We start from the raw sequence: 26715 nt of genomic DNA, 5'->3' as shown, positions 1-26715 counted from the left end.
TTACTATTCATTCATAATTGAGCTATTACTTTTGGTATTTGTATTGCTCGATTTGTAGTGCAATAATGTTCATTGTCATCCATTCATCCATTTTCTACTGCTTGTCCCTTTTGGGGTCGCGGGGGGTGCTGGAGCCTATCTCAGCTGCAATTGGGCGGAAGGCGGGGTACACCCTGGACAAGTCGCCACCTCATCACAGGGCCAACACAGATAGACAGACAACATTCACACTCACATTCACACACAAGGGACCATTTTAGTGTTGCCAATCAACCTATCCATCTCTGTGTTATTACTATATACTTCACTAACTGCTTCTTTGCTATAATTTTTCGCATCATATTTGTACATATGGAATTTGCTGATGTTGTTCTGCTGTTGTTGTTTTTTGTCTCTCTGTCTTACCCCCCTTTTCTCCCCGCAATCTCCTCCTCTGTCTTCCTTTTTTTCTTCTTTCTATCCCCTCCTGCTCCGGTGCGGATGCGCCAAACATTAAATAAATGCATTTAATCAAGTCAAATATAAATAAGGCAACAAGAGAGGTATAGAAGTACACTTGTCTTTTCTAAAGTAAATCTGGGCATCTACATTAACAATATGATTTGCCTGAGTGACTTAAAAAAAAAAATAGATAGGGCTTCCTGTCAAACAATGTTTCTATTTGTAACGTTTGTATCTAAGCATATAATACTTGCTCATTCTGATTTTGTGTATGCAGTACAGCGCCAATAAGGTCATGCAGTAGCAATCTCTGACCACTTGGTGGCAGAGCCTGCACATACAATGGAGAGCAGACGCCTTAGTTTAAATAAAAACACACCACAATATGTGGCTAACGCTGTGCTAAGACTACTCACATTTTCAATGACAAACGTCCATTCTTTGTCTTCAAACTCCTCTGCATGAGGGTCCTGGAGAAATACAGAAAGCACACCAGTTACACTATTATTACAAACATTAACAGCCTTTGTGTTAAAGTCCACCTTTTTGTGTTGTCACAATATCCCTCAAATAAATGACTGAATTAATGTAATTGTTATTACTTGATTTGTTTAAATCTTGCCTACATAATATCAAGATTCAAGAAGATTCAAGATGCTTTATTATTGTCCATTCTTTAACATGTACAAGACACATAAGAACTGAAATTTCATTTTCGGCACAGTCCCACTAAGAGCAGACATACGTTACAAGGGGGACAAGACGGGACCGCCAACGGATCAGCCACTTACAGCGCTCCTTAAAAAAGGTGGGAAAAAGGTGACATTGGGAAAGGGGGAAGAGTAAAAAAAGTATCAGTCTAAGGCTGGACCCTCGGGAGGGGTCCAGACTGAGTCCAAGGAAAAAACCTCACATAGGATAGCACACATAAACATGATACATGGAGGGGGGGATTTGGGGCCGTGGAGGCCGGCTGCCGCTATAAAGCGCTACTCAGCCGTCCACAACCCCGAAGAGGAATTAAGCAGTGGTGAAGGCGTTGATTGGGGCAGGGGCGGGTGCGTGCATGTATGCCCAATTAACTTGGGTGAGATGTTGAAATGTTTTTGTGGACTGGGGCCGATCTCAAAGTTTGACACCAGGTGTTATTGAAAAAAAGGAAGGACAAAAGCATCCATCGTTGAGGAGTCCTCAATATGTCATGTAAACTAGTGTTCCTAGTGACACATGGATAAAGATACAGTCTTAACCTTTTCGACCTCGGGGCCCGGGTCCCACTTAACGCTGAATTAGTCATCTTACTCTTGATTTGAATCACATGTAATAATTATATCTACCCTACACACAGTTTAACAGGATACACCTTGACAAATGATATGGAACCAAGTGTTAATCACAAAGATTATCATCAAGGTTTAGCTCCTGCTGATTACAAAAAGAACACTGCAAAAAGTCAGTGTTCAAAAACAAGAAAAAAATATACAAAAATGAGGGGTATTTTATTTGAACTAAGCAAAATTATCTGCCAATAGAACAAGAAGACTTTCCAAAACAAGTAAAATTAGCTAACCTCAATGAACCCAAAAATACCTTAAAATAAGTATATTCTCACTAATAACAAGTGCACTTTTCTTGGTAGAAAAAAAAAGAGACCTTTTTGCTCAATATGTTGAAAAATATTCCTAAATGAAGTAAATGCTAATGCCATTATCTTGACATAATGATATGCGCTCGGCATCATGATTTTTTTTTTCATGCTTGAAGTAAGAAATTATTACTTTAAAAAAGTAGTTTTATAATTGTGAGTGTTGATGACACAGCTTTGCAACAGTTAATAGTCTAGTTTCAAGCATATTTTACTCAATATAGGTCATAAAATCTCAGCAACAAGCTGTAATATCTTACTGAGATCATTTAGGACCAAAACCCTTAAAACAAGTTAAACACTAACATAAAATCTGCTTAGTGAGAAGAATTATCTTATCAGACAGAAAATAAGCAAATATCACCCTTATTTGAGATATTTAATATTACTTAGATTTCAGTTTTTGCAGTAAAATACTAAATACTATTTGAATCAAACACACTGCAAAAGAAGGGAGTCAAAGACAGATGAAAAATAAAAGAACATATTATTACACAATGATAAATTGAATACATTGCAACTAGATGTATAGTAAATATATACATTTCTTAAATGAATTCAATTCAATTCAAGTCTAAATAAAAATACAGCTTTACTACATAAGTCATATTGTTTGCGCTTAAGAAACTTCTCTATGACTTTAGCTCAAAACTTCTTCTGTTTGATATTGTCATTACTGCCACAAGTGGTTCTTAAATGAATTCAATTCAATTAAAGTGCAAATTAAAATACAGTTTCACTACCGTAGTCATATTTTTTGCGCTTAAGAAATGTCTCTATGCCTTTAGCTCCAGACTTCTTCCGTTTGTTTGACATTGTCATTACTGCCACACGTGGTGTGGAAGTGTATCACACCTTTTGATTATTTTATGTCTTTAATATTTGTTCACTTACTATGGTATATTATTTATTTATTAATTATTTGTTCACTGTTCTGTTACAAACAGAGAACAAGGAAATGGGGTAAATTGCTTCATACCTACCATTGTTCTCTGTTTGACCCATTTCACACCACAAAATAATACAAGTATGTATGATTGGTGCTGATATCACATCAGATCAACACTCAAAGCTCGTATCGGAAGAGATAAGTTGTATTCCTTACAACGCTAGTATTTTTTTAATAACAATTGTATGTAATAAAAAGGGAATCAAAGTAATATTTTGTTGATATTCTCACTTTGTCTTATATTGCAAGGATTGAGTGTGTTGACACAAATGTTTTTTTGTTTGCAAAAATATTTGTCCTGTGTTTTATTCTGAGTACTGTCATAATAAAAAAAAAAAACAGGCAAAAATCTCAAAATCATTGAGTGATCTTGAAAAATATCCAATTAAAAACTATCAATAATGGTATTGATACTAACCCTAAAATCCTTTTAGAAATTGCCCACCTGTATTTTCCAATTATGATACTCTTAGTTTTCATGCTTATCCTTTGTGGTGGAACCTTGTTTGCATTACAGCAGCAAAGGAGGAGAAGTACTACACATGGTACAAAATATAAATATAAAAAATATATTTTATATATATATATATATATTATATATATATATATATATATATATATATATATATATTTAAACACACAAGTACCTTAAAGAGAGTGACAGTGATTTCAATGTTCTCTGGTACGGGCCACACCACCACACCTCTGTAGGGGTTTTTGATGCCAGGCTGCCAGCTGTGGGCCTGCAGGACAGAACAAACACTGTCAGCAGAATACAAGCGTGTGGTAAAAATGTCATTGCAGTTACAGTCATAACAGCAATATTGTGACATGAACAGAAAGTCAAGTGAGGCAATTACTGGCATCCTTGAAGCAATTCTAAACGTCTATTAGCGATGTTGGAAACCCCCTTGTGGACAAAATGATAAACCGTGGAGCCATGGTAAACACTTGAGGGCAGGATGACTTATTCTGAACGTGATTTTACAATCAAATTATTCAAATGGGGCTTCACGGTGGCAGAGGGGTTAGTGCATCTGCCTCACAATACGAAGGTCCTGAGTAGTCTTGGGTTCAATCCCGGGCTCGGGATCTTTCTGTGTGGAGTTTGCATGTCCTCCCCGTGACTGCGTGGGTTCCCTCCGGGTACTCCGGCTTCCTCCCACTTCCAAAGACATGCACCTGGGGATAAGTTGATTGGCAACACTAAATTGGCCCTAGTGTGTGGATGTGAGTGTGAATGTTGTCTGTCTATCTGTGTTGGCCCTGCGATGAGGTGGCGACTTGTCCAGGGTGTACCCCGCCTTCCGCCCGATTGTAGCTGAGACAGGCTCCAGCGCCCCCCGCGACCCCAAAGGGAATAAGCGGTAGAAAATGGATGGATGGATTATTCAAATGACAGTGAAATACAAACCTTGGAGGATTTCCGTCGACTCCTACGCGTCCAAACCACCACCAGTTTGTCTGGTTGCCTGAAAGAGAAAATCGAGACTTGAGTAAAAACAACACCATGATATGCATATATATAGCCATCAAAATATATATATATATATTTTTAAATGGTTTACAAATAATTATGTATTTTTTGTAGATAAAGTAAAGGTCAATAGAGGCCCTTAGTCTAATACATAAAATGTTCTTGATAGAAAAAAACATGAAAGGATACACAAAAGGATAAACTAGCAAGGGGCGACAATGTGAAATAAAAAGAACAATTACCGCCAAAATATTGTATTATTATTATTGACGCGAGGGAAGAAGAGTGTGTGTGTGTGTGTGTGTGTGTGTGTGTGTGTGTGTGTGTGTGTGTGTGTGTGTGTGTGTGTGTGTGTGTGTGTGTGAAATTAAAAAATGTTTAAAAATCTGTCTGTCCGTATCTCAAACGGTGTGTGTCTGTATGTGTAATCAGATCCGTGTGTGTGTGTTTTAACTTGTGTCCGTATTTCGATTTGTGCGTGTATAAAAATTGTTTTATAAAATCTGTCTGTCTGCATCCCGAACGGGGTGTGTGTGTGTGTATGTGTGTATTCAGATTCGTGTGTCCATGTTTCGATTTGTGCGTGGGTAAAAAAATTCATAAAAATTGTCTGTCCGTATCTCAATCCGTGTGTGTGTGTGTGTGTGTGTGTGTGTGTGTGTGTGTGTGTGTAATCAGATCCGTGTGCGCGTGTTTTAACTTGTCCGTATTTCGATTTGTGCATGAAAAAAAATAAATGGTCTGTCCGTATCTCAATCCGTGTGTGTGTATGTGTATAATCAGATCCATGTGTGCATGTTTTAATTTGTGTGTCCGTATTTCGATTTGTTCATGTGTAAAAATAAAAAAATTAAAATCTGTCTGTCTGTATCTCAATCAATGTGTGTGTGTGTGTGTGTGTAATCAGGTTGTGTGCGTGTTTTAACTTGTGTGCCTGTATTTTGTTGTGTGTGTGTGTGTGTGTGTGTGTGTGTGTGTGTGTGTGTGTGTGTGTGTGTGTGTGTGTGTGTGTAAAAAAAATGTTTTTTTAAAATGTGTCTGTCCGTATCAATCGGATCCGTGTGTGTGTGTTTTAACTTTTGCCCGTATTTCGATTTGTGCATGAAAAAAAAAGGTCTGTCCGTATCTCAATCCGTGTGTGTGTATGTGTGTAATCAGATCCATGTGCATGTTTTAATTTGTGTGTCCGTATTTCGAATTGTTCATGTGTAAAATAAATATATAAAAAAATCTGTCTGGCCGTATCGCTATCAGTGTGTGTGTGTGTAATCAGGTTATTTGTGCGTGTTTTAACTTGTGTGTTTGTATATTGTTGTGTGTGTAAAAAAAAAAGTTTTTTTAAATGTGTGTGTCCGTATCAATCGGTGCATGTGTAAATCAGATCCGTGTGTGTGTGTGTGTTTTAACATGTGTCCGTATTTCGATGTATGCATGAAAAAAAAAGGTCTGTCCGTATCTCAATCCGTGTGTGTGTGTGTAATCAGATCCATGTGTGCATGTTTTAATTTGTGTGTCCGTATTTCGATTTGTGTGTATGTAAAAAAAATCTGTCTGTTCGTATCTCACTCGGTGTGTGTATGTAATCAGATCCTAGTGTATGTGTTTGAATTTGTGTGTCTGTATTTCAATTTGTGCGTGTAAAAAAAAAAGTATGTCTATCGGTCCACACCGATAGACGTACATTTTGTGTGTGTGTGTTTAATCATATTCGTGTATGCGTGTTTTAATTTGTGTGTCCGTATTTCGATTTGTGTGTATGTAAAAAAATATGTCTGTTCGTATCTCACTCGATGTGTGTGTAATCAGATCCTAGTGTATGTGTTTGAATTTGTGTGTCTGTATTTCAATTTGTGGGTGTAAAAAAAAATGTATGTCTATCGGTATACACCGATAGACGTACATTTTTTGTGTGTGTGTGTGTTTAATCATATTCGTGTATGCGTGTTTTAATTTGTGTGTCCGTATTTCGATTTGTGTGTATGTAAAAAAATCTGTCTGTTCGTATCTCACTCTGTGTGTGTGTGTAATCAGATCCTAGTGTATGTGTTTGAATTGTGTGTCTGTATTTCAATTTGTGGGTGTAAAAAAAAATGTATGTCTATCGATATACACCGATAGACGTACATTTTTTGTGTGTGTGTGTTTAATCATATTCGTGTATGCGTGTTTTAATTTGTGTGTCCGTATTTCGATGTGTGTATGTAAAAAAATATGTCTGTTCGTATCTCACTCGGTGTGTGTGTGTAATCAGATCCTAGTGTATGTGTTTGAATTGTGTGTCTGTATTTCAATTTGTGGGTGTAAAAAAAAATGTATGTCTATCGATATACACCGATAGACGTACATTTTTGTGTGTGTGTGTGTGTGTGTGTTTAATCATATTCGTGTATGCGTGTTTTAATTTGTGTGTCCGTATTTCGATTTGTGTGTATGTAAAAAAATCTGTCTGTTCGTATCTCACTCGGTGTGTGTGTGTAATCAGATCCTAGTGTATGTGTTTGAATTTGTGTGTCTGTATTTCAATTTGTGCGTGTAAAAAAAAAAAAATGTATGTCTATCGTTGTGTGTGTGTTTAATAATATTTGGGTATTCCTTTTGTATCATTTGTGTGTCCTTATTTCGATTTGTGTGTATGTAAAGAATCATATATCTGTCTGTCCTTATCTTAATCTGTCTGTGTGTGTGTTCAGATTCATGTGTGCGTGTTTTAATGTTATAGTCCGTATTTCAATTTGTGCATATTTATATATGAACATTGTAATTTCCCCTCTGGGATTAATAAAGTACTTCTGATTCTGATATGTAAAGAAAAATATATCTGTCTGTCCGTATCTCAACTCGTCTGTGTGTGTGTGTGTGTGTGTGTGTGTGTGTGTGTGTGTGTGTGTGTGTGTGTGTGTGTGTGTGTGTGTGTGTGTGTGTGTGTGTGTGTGTGTGTGTGTGTGTGTGTGTGTGTGGATGTTGTGGCTGCCCCAAGCTTCCTGTGAGGCGGCAGGAAGGAAGCACTTCACATCCAATACGAGCGGCCAGACGGCGATTGTGAGTATAAACACAAACAGCAGCGTCGGGGTCATTTGAGGTCGCTGGCAGGGCAACAAAACAACGGCGAGACACAAGTTTGCTGATAATGTCACCTCAAACTAACAAATGTATAACGTTTATCGTTGTTTGCAGTACGTTCATCGTTCGCCTTCCCTCATAAACGCATACTCCATCCATCCATTGTCTACCGCTTTAAAGGGACTAAATGTAGCTTGCCTTTACAACTCCATATGTAAACAGCATGGTTCATATTTACACTACTTACTTAAAGGGGAACATTATCACCAGACCTATGTAAGCGTCAATATATACTTTGATGTTGCAGAAATAAGACCTTTTTTTTTTTTTAACCGATTTCCGAACTCTAAATGGGTGAATTTTGACGAATTAAATGCCTTTCTATTATTCGCTCGTTGTGACGTCACATCGGGAAGCAATCCACCATTTTCTCAAACACCGAGTCAAATCAGCTCTGTTATTTTCCGTTTTTTCGACTGTTTTCCGTACCTTGGAGACATCATGCCTCGTCGGTGTGTTGTCGGAGGGTGTAACAACACGAACAGGGACGGATTCAAGTTGCACCAGTGGCCCAAAGATGCGAAAGTGGCAAGAAATTGGACGTTTGTTCCGCACACTTTACCGACGAAAGCTATGCTACGACAGAGATGGCAAGAATGTGTGGATATCCTGCGACACTCAAAGCAGATGCATTTCCAACTGGACTGGACAGATCAGCTTTCAGGAAAAGAGAGCGGATGAGGGTATGTCTACAGAATATATTAATTGATGAAAATTGGGCTGTCTGCACTCTCAAAGTGCATGTTGTTGACAAATGTATTTCATATGCTGTAAACCTAGTTCATAGTTGTTAGTTTCCTTTAATGCCAAACAAACACATACCAATCGTTGGTTAGAAGGCGATCGCCGAATTCGTCCTCGCTTTCTCCCGTGTCGCTGGCTGTCGTGTCGTTTTCGTCGGTTTCGCTTGCATACGGTTCAAACCGATATGGCTCAATAGCTTCAGTTTCTTCTTCAATTTCGTTTTCGCTACCTGCCTCCACACTACAACCATCCGTTTCAATACATGCGTAATCTGTTGAATCGCTTAAACCGCTGAAATCCGAGTCTGAATCCGAGCTAATGTCGCTATAGCTTGCTGTTCTATGCGCCATGTTTGTTTGTGTTGGCATCACTATGTGACGTCACAGGAAAATGGACGGGTGTATATAACGATGGTTAAAATCAGGCACTTTGAAGCTTTTTTTAGGGATATTGCGTGATGGGTAAAATTTTGAAAACAACTTCGAAAAATAAAATAAGCCACTGGGAACTGATTTTTAATGGTTTTAACCCTTCTAAAATTGTGATAATGTTCCCCTTTAACGCTTCTCATACATCTTGGGCCTCATGTATTAAGAATTGGTGTACGTTCAAATCGGGAGACCTTGAGCCTGTCAATGGTGTGGAGTTAGAGAATTGCACAAAGGAACACATAAGAAAGAAAGTGAAAAAGAAGATATGTGCATGGCCAAAACAGGCGAGGGGACGAGAGATAAAGTAGTACTGCATCTAGGGCTGGGCGATATGGCCTTTTATTAATATCTCGATATTTTTAGGCCATGTCACGATATACGATATATATCTCGATATTTTGCTTTAGCCTTGAATGAACACTTGATGCATATAATCACAGCAGTATGATGATTCTATGTGTCTACATTAAAACATTCTTCTTCATACTGCATTAATATATGCTCATTTTAAACTTTCATGCAGAGAGGGAAATCACAACTAAGTCAATTGACCAAAACTGTGCTTATTAAACAGTTATTAAGCAGTGGCACAAACATTCATGTCATTTCAAAACAAAGTGCAAGATTGTCAGAGACATTTTAAAACAAGCTATTAGTGCACTTTTGTGCATGATGTCACTAAGATGACATATCAAAACAACACTAAATTAAAGTGCACTTTTTGTACAGAACGCCACTACAATAGTTTAAAACAAATAAAGTGCACTTTTGTGCATGATGTCACACAAGTTATTTCAATAAGTGTCAAATAAAAATGAGCTGCATAATAGGAAATCAAATAGTGTATGTCCTTCGCTCTGTGGTAGGTTCCTGCGGACGTTATCTCCTTCTGTTGTTGACTATTTTTTTCATACGGTGTTGATGTGGAAATGGTTACTTCGGCATTTTGTGGGTGTGGCACCGAACGGAGATGTTGACATGCAGTGTTTCAAGTCACTCTAGCGGGTGACTTTTCAAATGATGCTACAAATTAGCAGCAATGCTACTTTTTGTAGCAACGCTTTTGCCCCACACTTGACAAATTACGGTTGTCTGTTCGACATATTCCCGCTTGAAGCCAAACCACCCCCAGATGATGGACCCCGTGCTGTTTTTCTTGGGAATTAATTATTCCTTCAATTGTTACCAGATTCACACCTTCTTTCTCTCATATTACCACTCGCACCACAGCTAACGTTACCCATGCCGCTACCTCTCTGCTCCGCGTGGGCGTATGACCTATGTAAGAAGGTGCGCTTGTTTTATCTCTCTGTGAGGAGAGACAAGAACGAGTGAGAAACGCATGTAGTGTAATGCCCGCAGCTAAAAGCAACTGCGTGAGAACGTATACTCGAATATCACGATATGGTCATTTTCCATATAACACAGAGACAAACCCAAAACTCGATATATCGCCCAGCCCTAACTGCATCCCGTTTGAAAATATAGTTGCTGCAATGATACTAAAACTTTAAAAGAGGTGGATTACTCCGATTACCCCTAATATAAATATAATTTGTGTAAATTACAACAAAATGTGTTCATACAGTGGCCTGCTCACAGCCAGATTAAGAGTTTAATGTGAAAAGTATGTAATATTTGGTTTGCAATCTTTTAAATTTAAACATGACAGCATACCAAAAAGTGTACGAAAGACTTTGACTCTTGTTTGATTTGTCAATTTATTATTAAAACACAGGAGAGCTTCTTGCGGTAGCAGCCACGTGACACAAGTCAAGTTGGGCCAATACCCCACCGTCTCCGGTGCCATTAATGTGCCGCACCACCCGGCGGCTGCAACTGTCCGCCCGACTGGCCAAGCTGTGCTGCTGTCACAGGAACACATTGTGACAGCAACATGTGGCAAAATGATGGCCTAGATCAGAGGTGTCAAAGTCGTTTTCACTGAGGGCCACATCGCAGTTATGTTCGGCCCCAGAGGGCCACTTCGAACAGCGAATACTATTTTTACACCATTTTTAATGCATTTTATTAGTAGATTTAAAAAAATAAAAATAAAAATAAAAAAATATGGTAAGTTGCAATAATTTCACCTCAAAATGTAGTGTATTTTACAGTAAATGGAAAAACAGTACTGCTGTTTTTATAGTTAAAAAAAAGGCAGCTCAGTTGCCAGAATTTTACTGTAAAATTTACATTTGTTTTTTTTTTTACTGTTAATAGAAAAAAACTGCAATTTTACTGTAATATTTTGGCACCTGAACTGCCAGTTTATTTATTAACTGTAGATTTTTTGGTGTATTACTGTAAATGCCAGAACGGCACCACAGTTTATTACGGTAAAAAAGTACCGTTTTGTTTTTCATTTAGAGAAAAATGCTGTAAAAACCACAGTAAATGTCACAATTTTACCATGAAATCTATTGCTACTATTACATTGCACAATTTGATGGATAACTTGCTTTGAAATCCTTATTATTAGTATTTATTTCTAATTAGCAACAGGTGGCAACATGATGGCCTAGATCAGAGGTGTCAAAGTCGTTTTCACTGAGGGCCACATCACAGTTACAGTATGTTTGGCCCCAGAGGGCCACTTTGAACAGCGAATACTATTTTTACACCATTTTTTAATGCATTTTATTAGTAGATTTAAAAATTTTAAATTTAAAAAAAATATATATGGTAAGTTGCAATAATTTCACCTCAAAATGTAGTGTATTTTACAGTAAAGGGAAAAACAGTACTACTGTTTTTTTGGGGGGGGGAAAAAAAAAAAAAAAAAGGCAGCTCAGTTGCCAGAATTTTACTGTAAAATTTCCATTTCTTTTTTTACTGTTAATAGAAAAAAACTGCAATTTTACAGTAATATTTTGACACCTGAGCTGCCAGTTTATTTATTAACTGTAGATTTTTTGGTGTATTACTGTAAATGCCAAAACGGCACCACAGTTTATTACGGTAAAAAAGTACCGTTTTTTTTTTCATTTAGAGAAAAATGCTGTAAAAACCACAGTAAATGTCACAATTTTACCATGAAATCTATTGCTACTATTACATTGCACAATTTGATGGATAACTTGCTTTGAAATCATTATTATTAGTATGTATTTCTAATTAAAGAATGGTTTGAATGTATATTTTTGCATAATTAGACAAGAATTTAAGTTAACATAATTTGCGATTACATGGAGTACGTATATTGTTTTTCTCCCAAAACAGAAAGAAAAATACATTTAGTAAGAAAAGTTACAGTACTTTATTGATACATATTATTTCTAGGCTTTCGAGGGCCAAATAAAATGAAGTGGCGGGCCACATCTGGCCCCCGGGCCTTGAGTTTGACACCTTTGGCTTAGATCAAAATAATAGACGTCCTCACAAATTTGAATATGAAGCAATAATTGCATTGGCGAAAAAAATTGTGAATTTGTGTCCATGCGAGGGTTGTCCCGATACCAAAATATATTTCAATACTTTGATACTTTTCAAAATAAAAGGGACCACAAACAAATGTCATTATTACGATACATGAAACACATGTTTTCTTATTGCACTCAAAGAACAATTGTAGAGGATATATACCAGGATTTTGTGCATACGCGATCTTTATACATGAGGCCCCTGGTCTGCAAGAGAAACGAAACGGCAAAGCAGTAAAGAAGCTATTGTGACAAACTTAAGTCACACAGGAAGTGGTCAAAGGCAAACTTTGATCTGCTTAAGGAAGTGCTCTTTACTGACAGCCTACTCGGCAGACAGGAACAGGAGGTCACTAAGTAAAACACCTTGCCTCATTCAAGCTGTGAACAAACATGACAAAAGTTATCACGTACAGAACACACTCATCTGCTTGTGTTGTTGTGAACGACATCATCGATGTAACATCAGCGTACAAACAGTGGTCGCAACTTGAGCAAGTGAGTCGCTTCTTTAAAAGTTAAAGTTAAAGTACCAATGATTGTCACACACACACGAGGTGTGGTGAAATGTGTCCTCTGCATTTGACCCATCACCCTTGATCACCCCCTGGGAGGTGAGGGGAGCAGTGAGCAGCAGCGGTGGCCGCGCCCGGGAATCATTTTTGGTGATTCAACCCCCAATTCCAACCCTTGATGCTGAGTGCCAAGCAGGGAGGTAATGGGTCCCATTTTTATAGTCTTTGGTGTGACTCGGCCGGGGTTTGAACTCACAACCTACTGATCTCAGGGCGGACACTCTAACCACTCGGTCTGACTGGGCTAACAAAATAAAGGTTTCCAAAAAGTACCTTTCACAAGCATAATGTGGTTAAAGCACTAATTGATACATTTAAACAATTATTATGCGTTGACCTAAAATACGGGTCAAAATTGTCCAAAGATGTATTGCACCAATAAAATGAGGATTTTTGCATTTAATTAAACTATTTTTTTCTCAATTTTATTTGACACAAAAAGCACAAAATGTGTAAAAGGTAAAAAAAAAAAAAAAATAGAATTAAAAAAAAAATTTAGACGTAAAAACGTATATTTATTGTTTTTATATTGCTATTGTTATTCAAATGTATTGTTATTGCTATTATTATTTAATCAACATGTACTATAATTTTTACCAATTTATATCCGTGTTTTTTTAAAACGATATTTAAAGTGGAGTTTTGGTGGTAAAATAAATACTCCTGTTTTCCAATTAATTAATAATCCTGCTATTAATTGTGATTACAATATCATTCAAAATAATCGTGATTATTATTTTTGCCATAATCGTCCAGCCCGAGAACATCCGACACAAACTTATCTACTGCACCATACAGATGTCAAAATAAATGGCTACGCATGGACGAACACGCAAAATCAAGCCTGTCTGCACCCAGCAAAGCATGCTGGGTAACTGGCAGCACTCTTTCCCAAAAGAGTAATAGTGATGGGTACGAGGGACATAACGATAAACCGTAATAATGATAACCGAGGTAAAACTCGCAAATTTTACCGTTTTAAATTAAAATTATGGAAAACCGTGATTGATAACTGCACTTTGATGAACTGTGTACTTGAGCAACCTAACCAATCATGCTTATTTGGGTGAAATGAAAAGCTTTGGCAAGCCGGATGTGGCCCACAGGCCCCCAGTTGAAGTGGCCTGATGTAGAAAAAAAAGCTATTATTTTTTTCCCCATTGACATTAGCCAGCGTGCAAGTCATCGGGTCACCATAACAAACTTGAATTCATATTTACAATAGCCTTTTTATAGCCCACATAGCGACACATTTTGGCACAAGCGGTTACATCTGCGTCCTGGCAATTAACATTGATGTTTTTTCCGTTTTTGGAGACAAGGGCTGCGCGTCTATGTGAGGGACATTAGGGTGCAGGTATGACTCCGCCCGCCTGGGGGGAGGAAGGCCAGCAGGGAGGAAGAGAGACGTGAGTGCGGTGACTGATGGCTAAGAGGAGAGACTGAAATGTCTTTGCAAGCATCGCCGTGATCAAAGTACTCTTGTATCCCGAGCGTCCTCCGAGGTTAGGGTAAAGACAAGAATGAAATTCCATTATATACTGCAAGCAATTAGACAAAGAGGTGCAGGGCTCGCCGCACAAGTCAGCCTTCAAAATAAAAAGCCCAGCATAAACGAGCGTGAATGGCATTAGATTTTCTTCAAAGTGTTCAAAGTAGAGCCTCAAAGTCTGCATCAAAGCAACTTGTATGTTCAGAGTGGGACTTGATTTGACTTTATTCTTTTTATTTATGTTCGGATTATCTCTGAGTCCCCTTTGCCACTACCTTTTATCAGGCTGATTAGCTATTGAGAGGGTTTTAATACAAAAAACAAAACAATGAGACAATTACCACAGCAGAAAACACTTGGCTCTCCAAGTACTACCATAATGACCAACATTGAAGTTTCAAGTTTCATTCGTCACATGCAGTGTACACCACAGTGAAATGTTTTTTTCCATGCTCTTCAGATATTGCGTACAGTGGGATCCAAACACTAGTTGCAGAATCTAATACATTAAATACTAAGGCTGCAGCTAACGATTATTTTTCTATCGATTAATCTATAGATTATTTTTTTCGATTAATCGGTTAATCTATAGATTATTTTTCGATTAATCTATAGATTATTTTTCCTTTTACCGATTATTTTTTTATTTAAAATGAAGATGAAAAAATAAATGTAGGCCAGTTTTTTCAAAAGGCATGGCTTTTATTTACAAAAAAAAAAGTATGGCCACTCAGTCAACATTGACAACAACATGACAAAATATTCTGTAACAATGTAAACATTTAAAACTTTAACATTTAACAAAATTAAAAGTAGCTTATTTGCTTTTTAATGTGCAAATATAAAAGTAAACATCCAGTGCAAATCTTAATATTCTGCAATAGTATAAGCATTTCTAAAGTAAAAGTATTGCTTATTTTGCTTTAAAATGTGCAAAAATAAAGATAAACATCCAATTCAAAAAAGTGCAAAACGGAAATATTCTGTAACAACAGTGTAAACATTTCAACAAAAGTAAAAGTATTGCTTATTTGCTAAAATGTGCAAAAATAAAGATAAACATCCAATACAAAAAAGTGCAAAACTAAATATTCTGTAACAACAGTGTAAACATTTCAACAAAAGTAAAACTTTTGCTTATTTTGCTTAATAACACAACAATGATAGTATGATTAAAGTGAAAGTTAATTGTTCGTTTGTACATAGTATACGTAACTGTTAATGTTGTAAAAGGTATTTGCACAACTAATTAACGTTAGCGTTAAAGAGGAGCGCGTCTTTGTAAACACTGAACAGGCACGCCAAACTCTCCTCTCAGAGCGAAACGGTGCTTTAGTTTATGAATTTACAACGCAGATACAAATGACACATTCATGTTTTTGTGTAATGATGACAACGTATACTCACGCGGACGATTGACTAGTTGATGGTGATGGCAAGAACACTGCCGTTGTGCTGCTATGATAGGCCATTTCCGCTCGACACAGTGTGCATACAACAACATTATTAGCAGAGGTGGGTAGAGTAGCCAGAAATTGTACTCAAGTAAGAGTACTGTTACTTTAGAGATTTATTACTCAAGTAAAAGTAAGGAGTAGTCACCCAAATATTTACTTGAGTAAAAGTAAAAAGTATGTTGTGAAAAAACTACTCAAGTACTGAGTAACATACACACACATATCATATATATATATATATATATATATATATATACATACATTGATATATACAGTATATAATTTATATTTATTTATTTTGCCGTTTTTGTTTACATGTTAAAGGTGTTTTAATAATTATACATGCATGTTTAACATATAGATTCCTTTCTTTCATGAAGACAAGAATATAAGTTGGTGTATTACCTGTATTCCGTCCTACGTGTCTGTGTCCGTGACGTAAACAAGCTGACAGATAGCTAACATGAAGATCCCAAGGAAAGAGAAGAAAGAGTCCAGGCCTTTATCTTTAAGAAGCTTTAGTGGTTTTCACAGAGAATGCACTTTTCCTTTCTTCTTGTCTAATTGGTCATTTCTTTCTTTGTTTTCTCTTTTCCTTGAATGTATTTTTGCTTTTGTTATCTTCTCTTTTTTGTTGTAAAACTGTATAAAGAGACACAAATTATATGTCAAATAAACACTACTAAATAACTAAATTTCCATAAATGTTTGCTGCATAACATGTTTTCACACATACACACACAGCCCATACAATAGCATGTAAACAGTGCTCATAAAGTGATGTAAATATGCCTACATAGCCCCTGTAACACTCAAAGCCACACATGAATAAGATTTACATTTACAAACATTGCACCCTCCCTTAGAGGAGTGAGCTAGCGAGCAAAGAAGCTACATGCTAAGTAGCAACAAGCTAAACAGTAGAACAAGCTATCGTTGCACAGTACTATTTCTACATTTACGCGCACACACAACGTCTTCATGTCACTAATAAAACGGACACAGGACTTACAGACAATGTTTCCAAGGCACTTTGTGGGAAGAAACAACAAACTTGGAGCGCTGAAACACGTACACCTGTCTTGTGTGTAAACGAGTGGGCGTCTGACTGTCGTGCGGACACTACCGGAAACTAGAGGAGGGAGCAACTCGCCTTCAAAATAAAGGTCCCTTCTTATTACCTGATTATGTTACGTCACAACCTGATTCTGATGACTTGCATTGATTGCAATCAGACAGTAGTGCTGGTAACGTCCACGTTTTCAAATGGAGGAGAAAAAAAGTTCCTCCTTTCTGTCTAATACCACATGAAAGTGGTTGTTTTTTGGCATCTTATTTGTCCACCTTCCATATTCGTTTTTATACCCTTTACAAGAAATACATTGGCGGCAAACTCCGTAGATTGCTAGCTTGTTTGCGCTGGCTTTCGGAGACTCTTTTTTTGAAAGCGCAGGCGCGATGGAGCGGGACTTTTATTGTGAAGACAGGAACTGTGCAGTCAGTCTTTAGGCTTTTGACGGGGTGTACGGTTGAAATACGGTCTTTTTTCCTTCACACTTTTGATTGATTGATTGATTGGAACTTTTATTAGTAGATTGCACAGTACAGTGCATATTCCGTACAATTGACCACTAAATGGTAACACCCGAATAACTTGTTTCAACTTGTTTAAGTCAGGTCATGTGACCCCTGGCTCTGTTTGATTGGTCCAACGTCACCAGTGACTGCATCTGATTGGTGGAACGAAGTGAAACGTCACCAGTAAGGCAGGCACTTTGAAGGTCTGTCTGACAGACCAAAACAAACAAAGCGTGCATTAACAGATCGATAAAAATTAGTAGCGAGCTGAATGTAGATAAAAGTAGTGGAGTAAAAGTAGCGTTTCTTCTTAGGCCGTTTATTGAAATACTCCCACACTTTTGACGACTTTTGGCGTGTTTTTTTCCCCCTTGCTCGCACCGCTCGCATCGTCTGCTTTGCGCTCCGCCATGACGGTAGTGTGACGTAAATATGCGACGCGTCGACGAACAAAAACGTCCTCGACGTATTTACGTAACCGATGACGTCGACTACGTCGACGCGTCGTTTCAGCCCTATTAAATACCAAAAATAAAAAATAAAAATAGCTCTGATGTACATTAATTACAAGACAATAAGTTGCACAATAAGTCACAGTAGTTATGGTAGAGGTATCAGTACAAGTAGAAGTACAGTAGTCAAATACAGTACCAGTATCAAGATCAAATAGTACAACAGTATATACAGTTGGGATGCCGATATTTGCCAAAAATTGCGTATCGGCATTTATCATTTATAAAATGCCGATCCAGATACAGTTTAAAAAAAAACTCTGGTCCGTGTTTTCCAACGCACCGATTTAAATAATACATTCCACTTTTCTGCTGCTCCCTAATTTCCGTTCCACATTTTCCAGCACACCTTCAACACATCCACAGGTCTGTGAATTCTCATGCAGTTGCTTTTAGCTGCTGGCATTACACGCCAGGCTCTTCTCACTCTTTCCTGTGTCTCCCTCTCACAGAAAGCAAGTGCATCTTCTTACACACGTCACATACTGTCACGTCATACGTCACATACTGTCACGTCATACGTCACATACGTATACGTCCTCCCCGAGCAGAGAGGTAGCAGCATGGCTAACGTTAGCTGTGATGCTAGCGCAGCCGTGCGAGCAACGCTCCCTCTAAGGTGCTCGCCTGTGCAATTGCGCACTGTTTAAGCGTCCTCTGCGCATAGCAATTATATGCCACGCACAAAATCAAATAAAAAAATAAGCGCATAACAATTTTCGACACACGGACACGACAGAGAAAACAGTTTTCGTCATCATTGTTCAAATATTATAACGTCTGTCGAGACGCTTATCTCCATTCGGTGCAACACGTCCACACCATCAAAATGCCGAGGCAAAAATTTCCACATCAACACCGTATGAAAAAATTAGTGATTTTTTTAGTTGTGATTTCCTTCTCTGCATGAAAGTTTAAAAGTAGCATATATTAATGCAGTATGAAGAAGAATGTTTTAATGTAGACATGCAAGCATTGAAAGAACATTTTGAAAATCAAGACTACATTTCCTGCAAATGGGTGCATTTCTACCCTATATTTTAACTTTAGATTTATTCTCATATCAAACTCTGACACTTACATCCGGCGCCCCCCTCCACACCCTGGATTATAAATAATGTAAATAATTCAATGTGATTATCTTGTGTGATGACTGTATTATGATGATAGTATATATCTGATAGTATATATCTGTATCATGAATCAATTTAAGTGGACCCCGACTTAAACAAGTTGAAAAACTTATTCGGGTGTTACCATTTAGTGGTCAATTGTACGGAATATGTACTTCACTGTGCAACCTACTAATAAAAGTCTCAATCAATCAATCAAAACACATAGAATCATCATACTGCTGTGATTATATGCATCAAGTGTTCATTCAAGGCTAAGGCAAAATATCGAGATATATATCGTGTATCGCAATATGGCCTTAAAATATCGCAATATTAAAAAAAGGCCATATCGCCCAGCCCTAGTTCAATGATTCTATTTCTGTTTGTCATGTATAATTTTGTCTATTTTGTGTTTATCCTTGAATAAACAGGTCAGTTTCTTGTTACCAACCATTGTGTATTATTCAAACTCCCCTAATTCAGCTGGCTAGTTGTTATCAAGAGTACTAAAACCCTTTTCAACATGATTCTGACAACTAAGTAGGCTAAATAACTTTAAACTTTAATACATGCTCGGATAGGCCAGTATCGGTCAATATCGGTATCGGTCAGTATCGGTATCGGATCGGAAATGCAAAAACAATATCGGTATCGGATCGGAAGTGCAAAAACCTGGATCGGGACATCCCTAATATACCGTACAGTATAGGAAGCAACAATATTAAGGTGTCTACAGTTCTTTGGCAGTTGAGTAGTGACAGTAGTATGAACAAAGGTAATGGAACAGTATGACTTATTTATACTCTTGTTTTTACATTATGTACAGTCATTGTATGAACAGTATTGTAGTCTGGTAATTACCGTGGTAAGTAAAGTGATTCTTGCGCGTGCGGTTTTGTGCAATGCAGTAGCGTAGTACAGCTAATTCTTCGTTAGAAACAAGGCAGAGGTTTCATTTAAAATGCATATTTATTCTATAATCTATATTTAATATTTTTGGCCACTGTAACACTACACACAGTTTAAACAGTAACACTGTGTTTAAATATAACATTAAAAAAACGCTGTACTTTAATCAAATGACGTACCACTAGATGGAGCCGGCGTACCACTAGTACCACATTGAGAGTCACTGGCCTCAATCCTTTTTTTTTTTAAAGTTTTTTTTATATTCCCCTGAAATGTTTCCACAAGTGTAAATGTATTTAAACATTGATTCACCACACCTACACACTGTACCTCGCAGGTTTGAAAAAAGAAAAAGAAAAGGAATAGATAAATTTTCATGGTCGCATTGAAGATAGTTAGCTGTTATTACGTAAGTTAACAGCTAGCGATTAGCGGCATAATACTGTCATTTTTTAATATCTTAGTATTGTACATTATCAATGTTTTTTTTTTAAAACAGTAACATTTAACACACAATTGTATACAAGATATGTAAGTAAACTTTTCCCACCAAGGGCTGCATATTGAAAAGTCAAGTGACATTTTGATGTTTGTTTTATTTTATATTTTAAAAAAAACTAAAAACAAACAGATATATTTAAAGACAAAACTTTGTGTTTGTGCTAGGTTATTATTATTAGTTATAAGTAGAAAAAGTTTAGCTTTTACTCATTACATTACATGTTTATTCTCTTTTTTACCCCACATTTATACTGTTTTTTTTAGTTAAGTTTATTTCAACAATGTGCTGTGGGCCAACAAAAATCCAACAGCGGGCCACACTTTGGACACCCCTGAATTAGGGGTTCCCTCTCTATCAGTTTGGGGGTCCTTGGCCTGAAAAAACATTGAAGAACCCTGTTTTAGAATAAAACATTTTCGTAAAAACAATTAACAGACAAGTCTATTTAGCCCAAAAGATAAAATACCGTAAATTCCAGACTAGAAGCCGCTACTTTTTGAACCCTGTGGCTTATAAAACAGTGCGGCTAATTAATGGATTTTTCTTCGCTGTCGGCCATAAAGCAAATAGTTTTCATTAAACTCTGGCAGACACTTAAATGCTGTGTTATTGTTTGTGCTATGGCATTATCTTGTGTTCGCTCACTGCAGGTGCTGTCGTTTAAAGCTTTGAACCATCCATAGCATTTCTACTCGTATGGATTCTTCATTCATCACTCCAAGCAAATTTGCAAGTTTTACAATATAACTAAAACAATTCTTACTTAATAAATCATCCTATATGTGATGTCTGTAGGAATGTTTTCACGCATATCTGTACGTGCTATTGTAATGTCATGAAGCTAGCGTCGTTAGCATTAGCTAATAGGCTAAAACGTTACGAGTGTCTGTGTTAGTTTTGTTTATTTACAACGGCATTCTTTTTGTATTGTTTCAGTTTCTCAAATTCAGTAAATTCACCAAAACGTCACCGTGGAGTTATTAAGCCTGTTTAGCTGATTGGAGAGAGTTAGCTTCCGCAGCTAGTGGGTCCATGACAATGACTTCCGTTTTGTCTGATAAGCCGTTTTACTGCCGTGTTACAGACATCGTTTGGAAATAATTGGCGTATGTAAATATTTATAAATTTTTCTTGGTAAATAACTCATTTCGCAACATATATATCTGCGGCTTGTAGGCCGGTGCAGCTAACATATGGAAAAATATTATCCATCCATCCATCCATTTTCTACCGCTTATTCCCTTTGGGGTCGCGGGGGGCGCTGGAGCCTATCTCAGCTACAATCGGGCGGAAGGCGGGGTACACCCTGGACAAGTCGCCACCTCATCACAGGGCCAACACAGATAGACAGACAACATTCACACTCACATCCACACACTAGGGCCAATTTAGTGTTGCCAATCAACTTATCCCCAGGTGCATGTCTTTGGAAGTGGGAGGAAGCCGGAGTACCCGGAGGGAACCCACGCAGTCACGGGGAGAACATGCAAACTCCACACAGAAAGATCCCGAGCCCGGGATTGAACCCAAGACTACTCAGGACCTTCGTATTGTGAGGCAGATGCACTAACCCCTCTGCCACCGTGAAGCCCGAATTCTTCTAAAATGTAGCGGGTGCACTCCATATTCCGGAAAATATGGTATTTTGACACATATACAGGCTTTCGCGGGCCATTTTTGGCCCACGGCCTTGAGTTTGACACCCGTGACCTAAATAGATAAAGCCCAAGTACACAAACTACAAGAGCGGGAGTTCAGCTCTGTGCAGGCTAATAAATGACGAGCTAATTTCAAGGCCATATGTGGACATCCTTCTACATCAGTGGTTCTCAAATGGGGGTACGCGTACCCCTGGGGATACTTGAAGGTATGCCAAGGGGTACGTGAGATTTTTTTTAAATATTCTAAAAATAGCAACAATTCAAAAATCCTTTATAAATATAAATAAAAACCTATCTTTTTTTCCAAATAGTTCAAGAAAGACCACTACAAATGAGCAATATTTTGCACTGTTATACAATGTAATACATCAGAAACTGATGACATAGTGCTGTATTTTACTTCTTTATCTCTTTTTTTCAACCAAAAATGCTTTGCCCTGATTAGGGGGTACTTGAATTAAAAAAAAAATTCACAGGGGGTACATCACTGAAAAAAGGTTGAGAACCACTGCTCTACATGACACAAACACCATCGCTTTGTGGAAGCCCCTCTTTGTGGACTGCTTCCATCACAAATGAACGCAAAGAAAAACGGCAGAAAAAAAGTGAGGAGAGGATAAATCTGATAGTAAAAACTGATAAATCTGATAACAGTGAAAAAAAAAGATAGCTCAACTAAAAAAAAAAAAAAAACGCCCAAAAAGAGCTGGGTAATGTGGCAAAAAAACCTGATTTGGGTTAATATCATATTTCTTTTAATTTCATTAAATATTGTTTGTCCCATGTAGGACTATACCGAGGGTTAAGGTTAGCAAATCAAAACACTCTTTTTCTCCTACTTGCCATGCTGCAAACTGATAGGGTAGGATAGACTTATTGGAAAATAAATATTCACTGTTCAACGCATTTTATATTGATATCAAATACGTGTCTATCGTGACATACGTTGATATCGTTTTATCGCTCAGCCCCAGGTGCAGATCTGGAAAAAAGTAGCAAACGAGGCAATGACCTCAACATCCTGAAGATGACGCATCATTATTTCCCCAAACATGCAAACAATAGAGTCATCTACAGACCAGTTTCTTTACTGTCACAATTTTCTAAAATCATCAGCAAACTGGACAAATTCATATATAAAAGTGGAACACTGGCAGAGAATCAAAACGGTTACAGAGGTATTATTTCTTCATCGATGGCATTAATAGGAAATGACCGATGCAATAGATGGAAGACAGTGTGCAGCAGCAGCATTTATAAATCTAACAAAAGTATTTGACACAATTAATTACAACATCTTAATTAATAAATTGCAACGGTATGGCATCAGAGGGCTAGGATAAGAAGCGACTTAACAAACAGGAAGCAATATGTGAAGCTAGGTGAATACTCGTCGATGGCTCTAAAAATAACGTGTGAAGTACTCCAAGAATCAATACTGGGACCAAAATTGTTTATCGTATTTTCCAGACTATAAGGCGCACTTAAAATTATTTTTCCCCCTCAAAACTCGACAGTGCGCCTTATAACCCGGTGCGCCTAATGTAAGGAATAAGTTTGGTTAAGCTTACCCACCTCGAAGCTATTTTATTTGGTACATGGTGTAATGATAAGTGTGACCAGTAGATGGCATTCAAACATAGGAGATAAGTGTAGGCTGCACTATGATGGCAATATGTCTCAAGTAAACAACACCAACATTTTAAATGTTCCACTGAAAACATAGAACATTACACACGGCGCTCAAAAGTCTATCAAAATGTTTTAGTACAACTTTGGTAAGCTCCGAAGCCGCACCGCTTGAAGGATTGTCGGCGCATTAAACATACCAGTATTATTATGGTGTGTATAAGGTAAGACATATTATCTGGTGTTTTGTTTCGCAATATTATGCAAAAGCAACTTTTCTTCTTGATCTGTATTTGGGATCGGCATAAGTCCGGGAAATTTGCGCGGGTCCGCGCCGACGCCATAGTCTATAAGCTGCTTCTTTTTCTCTATCTTATTGTTATGGGACATTCATCCTCTGCTGTTGCCATTTCTAATATAAAGTAGTGTAAAGTTCTTACTTACATCAGTCAGTAAACTCGCCATGAAAGCGCTAAAACATACCGGTATAGTGAGTTTACATTATTCACCCAAGGAACTTTAGCTATTAGAGTTACGGTCGGACGGTTTTTCACGGGACAAATTTCCTGTGTTGTTGTTTCCGGATGAGGAGATGCTGCTCCGTTTTTGATTTAAGTAAAGTCTGAATGTCATTAAAACAGTTAGCTCCATCTTTTGACACTTCTTCCACTCCCGTTCTTGCACGCTACACCGCTACAACAAAGATGACGGGGAGAAGACGCTGCTGAAGGTGAGCCACGTAAATGGGACCGCCCACAAAACGGCGCATCCGGAAGCGACTGTCAGAAAACGGCTTGAAGATGATTTGTAAAACATAATTTATGCAACATTTTGACCAAAGAACCACCATTACATGTTATTTAGAGCACATAACATTTTACATGTATAAAAAAAATAATAATAATAATACTTCTTTAATGCGCCTTATAATCCGGTGCGCCTTATATATCAAAAAAGATCGAAAATAGACTATTCATCGGCAGTGCGCCTTATTACCCGGTGCGCCCTATGGTCCGGAAAATACGGTAATATATTTGTACATTATTTGAGTTGTCAGTCTGCTCCATAATTTGACTCCACATATTGATATACGCAAAATTCTTGGCACGCGTCGTGGAAACAAAAACTGTTTTGATAGCGCACAATCCCACATCCGGGTTGACGGCTCAGACTTTGGCGGTAAATGTTTTCCCGCTCTTTAAAAGTGTAAAGTAAAGAAGCAATTAGGGCTGGGCGATATATCGACATACTCGACATATCGCGGGTTTGTCTCTGTGCGATATAGAAAATGACTATGTCGTGATATTCGAGTATACGTTCTCACGCAGTTGCTCGTTCTTGTCTCTCCTCACAGAGAGATAAAACAAGCGCACCTTCTTACATGCGTCACATACTGTCGCGCGTGCAACGTCATACGCCCTCGCGGAGCAGACATGTAATGACATGGTAACGTTAGCTGTGATGCTAGCGGAGAGGTGCGGATGGTAATACGAGAGAGAAGGTGCGAATCTGGTAACAAATGAAGGAAGAATTAATTCATAAGAAAAACAGCACGGGGTCCATCGTCTGGTGGTGATTTGGCTTCAAGCGGGAAGATGTTGAACAATTATGCGCCAAAAGCATTGCTACAAAAAGTAGCACCACTGCTAATGTAGCATCATTTGAAAAGTCACCCGCTAGAGAATAAGGAGTGCTTGAAACTCTGCATGTCAACATCTCCGTTCGGTGCCACACCAACTAAATGCCGAAGCAACTATTTCCAGATCAACACCGTATGAAAAAAATAGTCAACAACAGAAGGAGATAACGTCCGCAGGAACCTACCACATAGCGAAGGACATAATACTATTTGATATGCAGCTCATTTTTATTTGACACTTTTTGAAATATCTTGTGTGACGTTAGGGCTGCAACTAACGATTAATTTGATAATCGATTAATCTGTCGATTATTACTTTGATTAATCGATTAAGAATCGGATAAAAGATACAAACTACATTTCTATTATATCCAGTATTTTATTGGAAATAAAAACACCATACTGGCAGCATACTTATTTTGATTATAGTTTCTCAGCTGTTTGTAAATGTTGCAGTTTATAAATAAAGGTTTATTTAAAAAAACAATTTTTTAAAAAGCCTCTGCGCATGCGCATAGCATAGATCCAACGAATCGATGACTAAATTAATCGGCAACTATTTTTATAATCGATTTAATCGATTAGTTGTTGCAGCCCCATGTAACATCATGCACAAAAGTGCACTTTATTTGTTTTAAACTATTATAGTGGCGTTCTGTACAAAAAGTGCACTTTAATTTAGTGTTGTTTTGATATGTCATCTTAGTGACATCATGCACAAAAGTGCACTCATAGCTTGTTTTCAAATGTCTCTGACAATCTTGCACTTTCTGTTTTGGAAATGACATGAAATAACTGTTTAATAAATACAGTTTTGGTAAATTGACTTAGTTGTGATTTCCCTCGCTGCATGAAAGTTTAAAAAAAGCATATATTAATGCAGTATGAACAAGACATCGGACATCAGGGGCGGTACCTCTGGAATGGCAGACCGGGGTGGTGGTTCCTCTCTTTAAGAAGGGGAACCGGAGGGTGTGTTCTAACTATCGTGGGATCACACTCCTCAGCCTTCCCGGTAAGGTCTATTCAGGTGTACTGGAGAGGAGGCTACGCCGGATAGTCGAACCTCGGATTCAGGAGGAACAGTGTGGTTTTCGTCCTGGTCGTGGAACTGTGGACCAGCTCTATACTCTCGGCAGGGTCCTTGAGGGTGCATGGGAGTTTGCCCAACCAGTCTACATGTGTTTTGTGGACTTGGAGAAGGCATTCGACCGTGTCCCTCGGGAAGTCCTGTGGGGAGTGCTCAGAGAGTATGGGGTATCGGACTGTCTGATTGTGGCAGTCCGCTCCCTGTATGCTTAGTGCCAGAGCTTGGTTTGCATTGCCGGCAGTAAGTCGGACACGTTTCTAGTGAGGGTTGGACTCCGCCAAGACTGCCCTTTGTCACCGATTCTGTTCATAACTTTTATGGACAGAA

The 26715-nt window shown here is 37.9% G+C and overlaps 1 protein-coding gene across 6 annotated transcripts in view; it reads right to left on the bottom strand.

The window, feature by feature from the left end:
* The window catches only part of ehbp1 (EH domain binding protein 1), a 451976-nt gene that overhangs the window by 401418 nt on the left and 23843 nt on the right, over window positions 1-26715 (bottom strand). For all 6 annotated transcript variants that reach the window (XM_061966280.1, XM_061966296.1, XM_061966321.1 and 3 more), the window contains exons 3-5: window positions 4450-4507; window positions 3683-3778; window positions 858-911 (exon numbers count right to left, since the gene is read on the bottom strand). In XM_061966280.1, coding sequence (XP_061822264.1) covers window positions 858-911; window positions 3683-3778; window positions 4450-4507 — 208 coding nt within the window. The remainder of the gene's footprint in view (window positions 1-857; window positions 912-3682; window positions 3779-4449; window positions 4508-26715) is intronic.

This window comes from Nerophis lumbriciformis, linkage group LG02 (assembly GCF_033978685.3).
Source record: "Nerophis lumbriciformis linkage group LG02, RoL_Nlum_v2.1, whole genome shotgun sequence".
NCBI classification, from domain to species: Eukaryota; Metazoa; Chordata; class Actinopteri; order Syngnathiformes; family Syngnathidae; genus Nerophis; species Nerophis lumbriciformis.
Note: the sequence above shows the minus strand (reverse complement) of the source record. Positions and strands in the feature narration are given on the sequence as shown.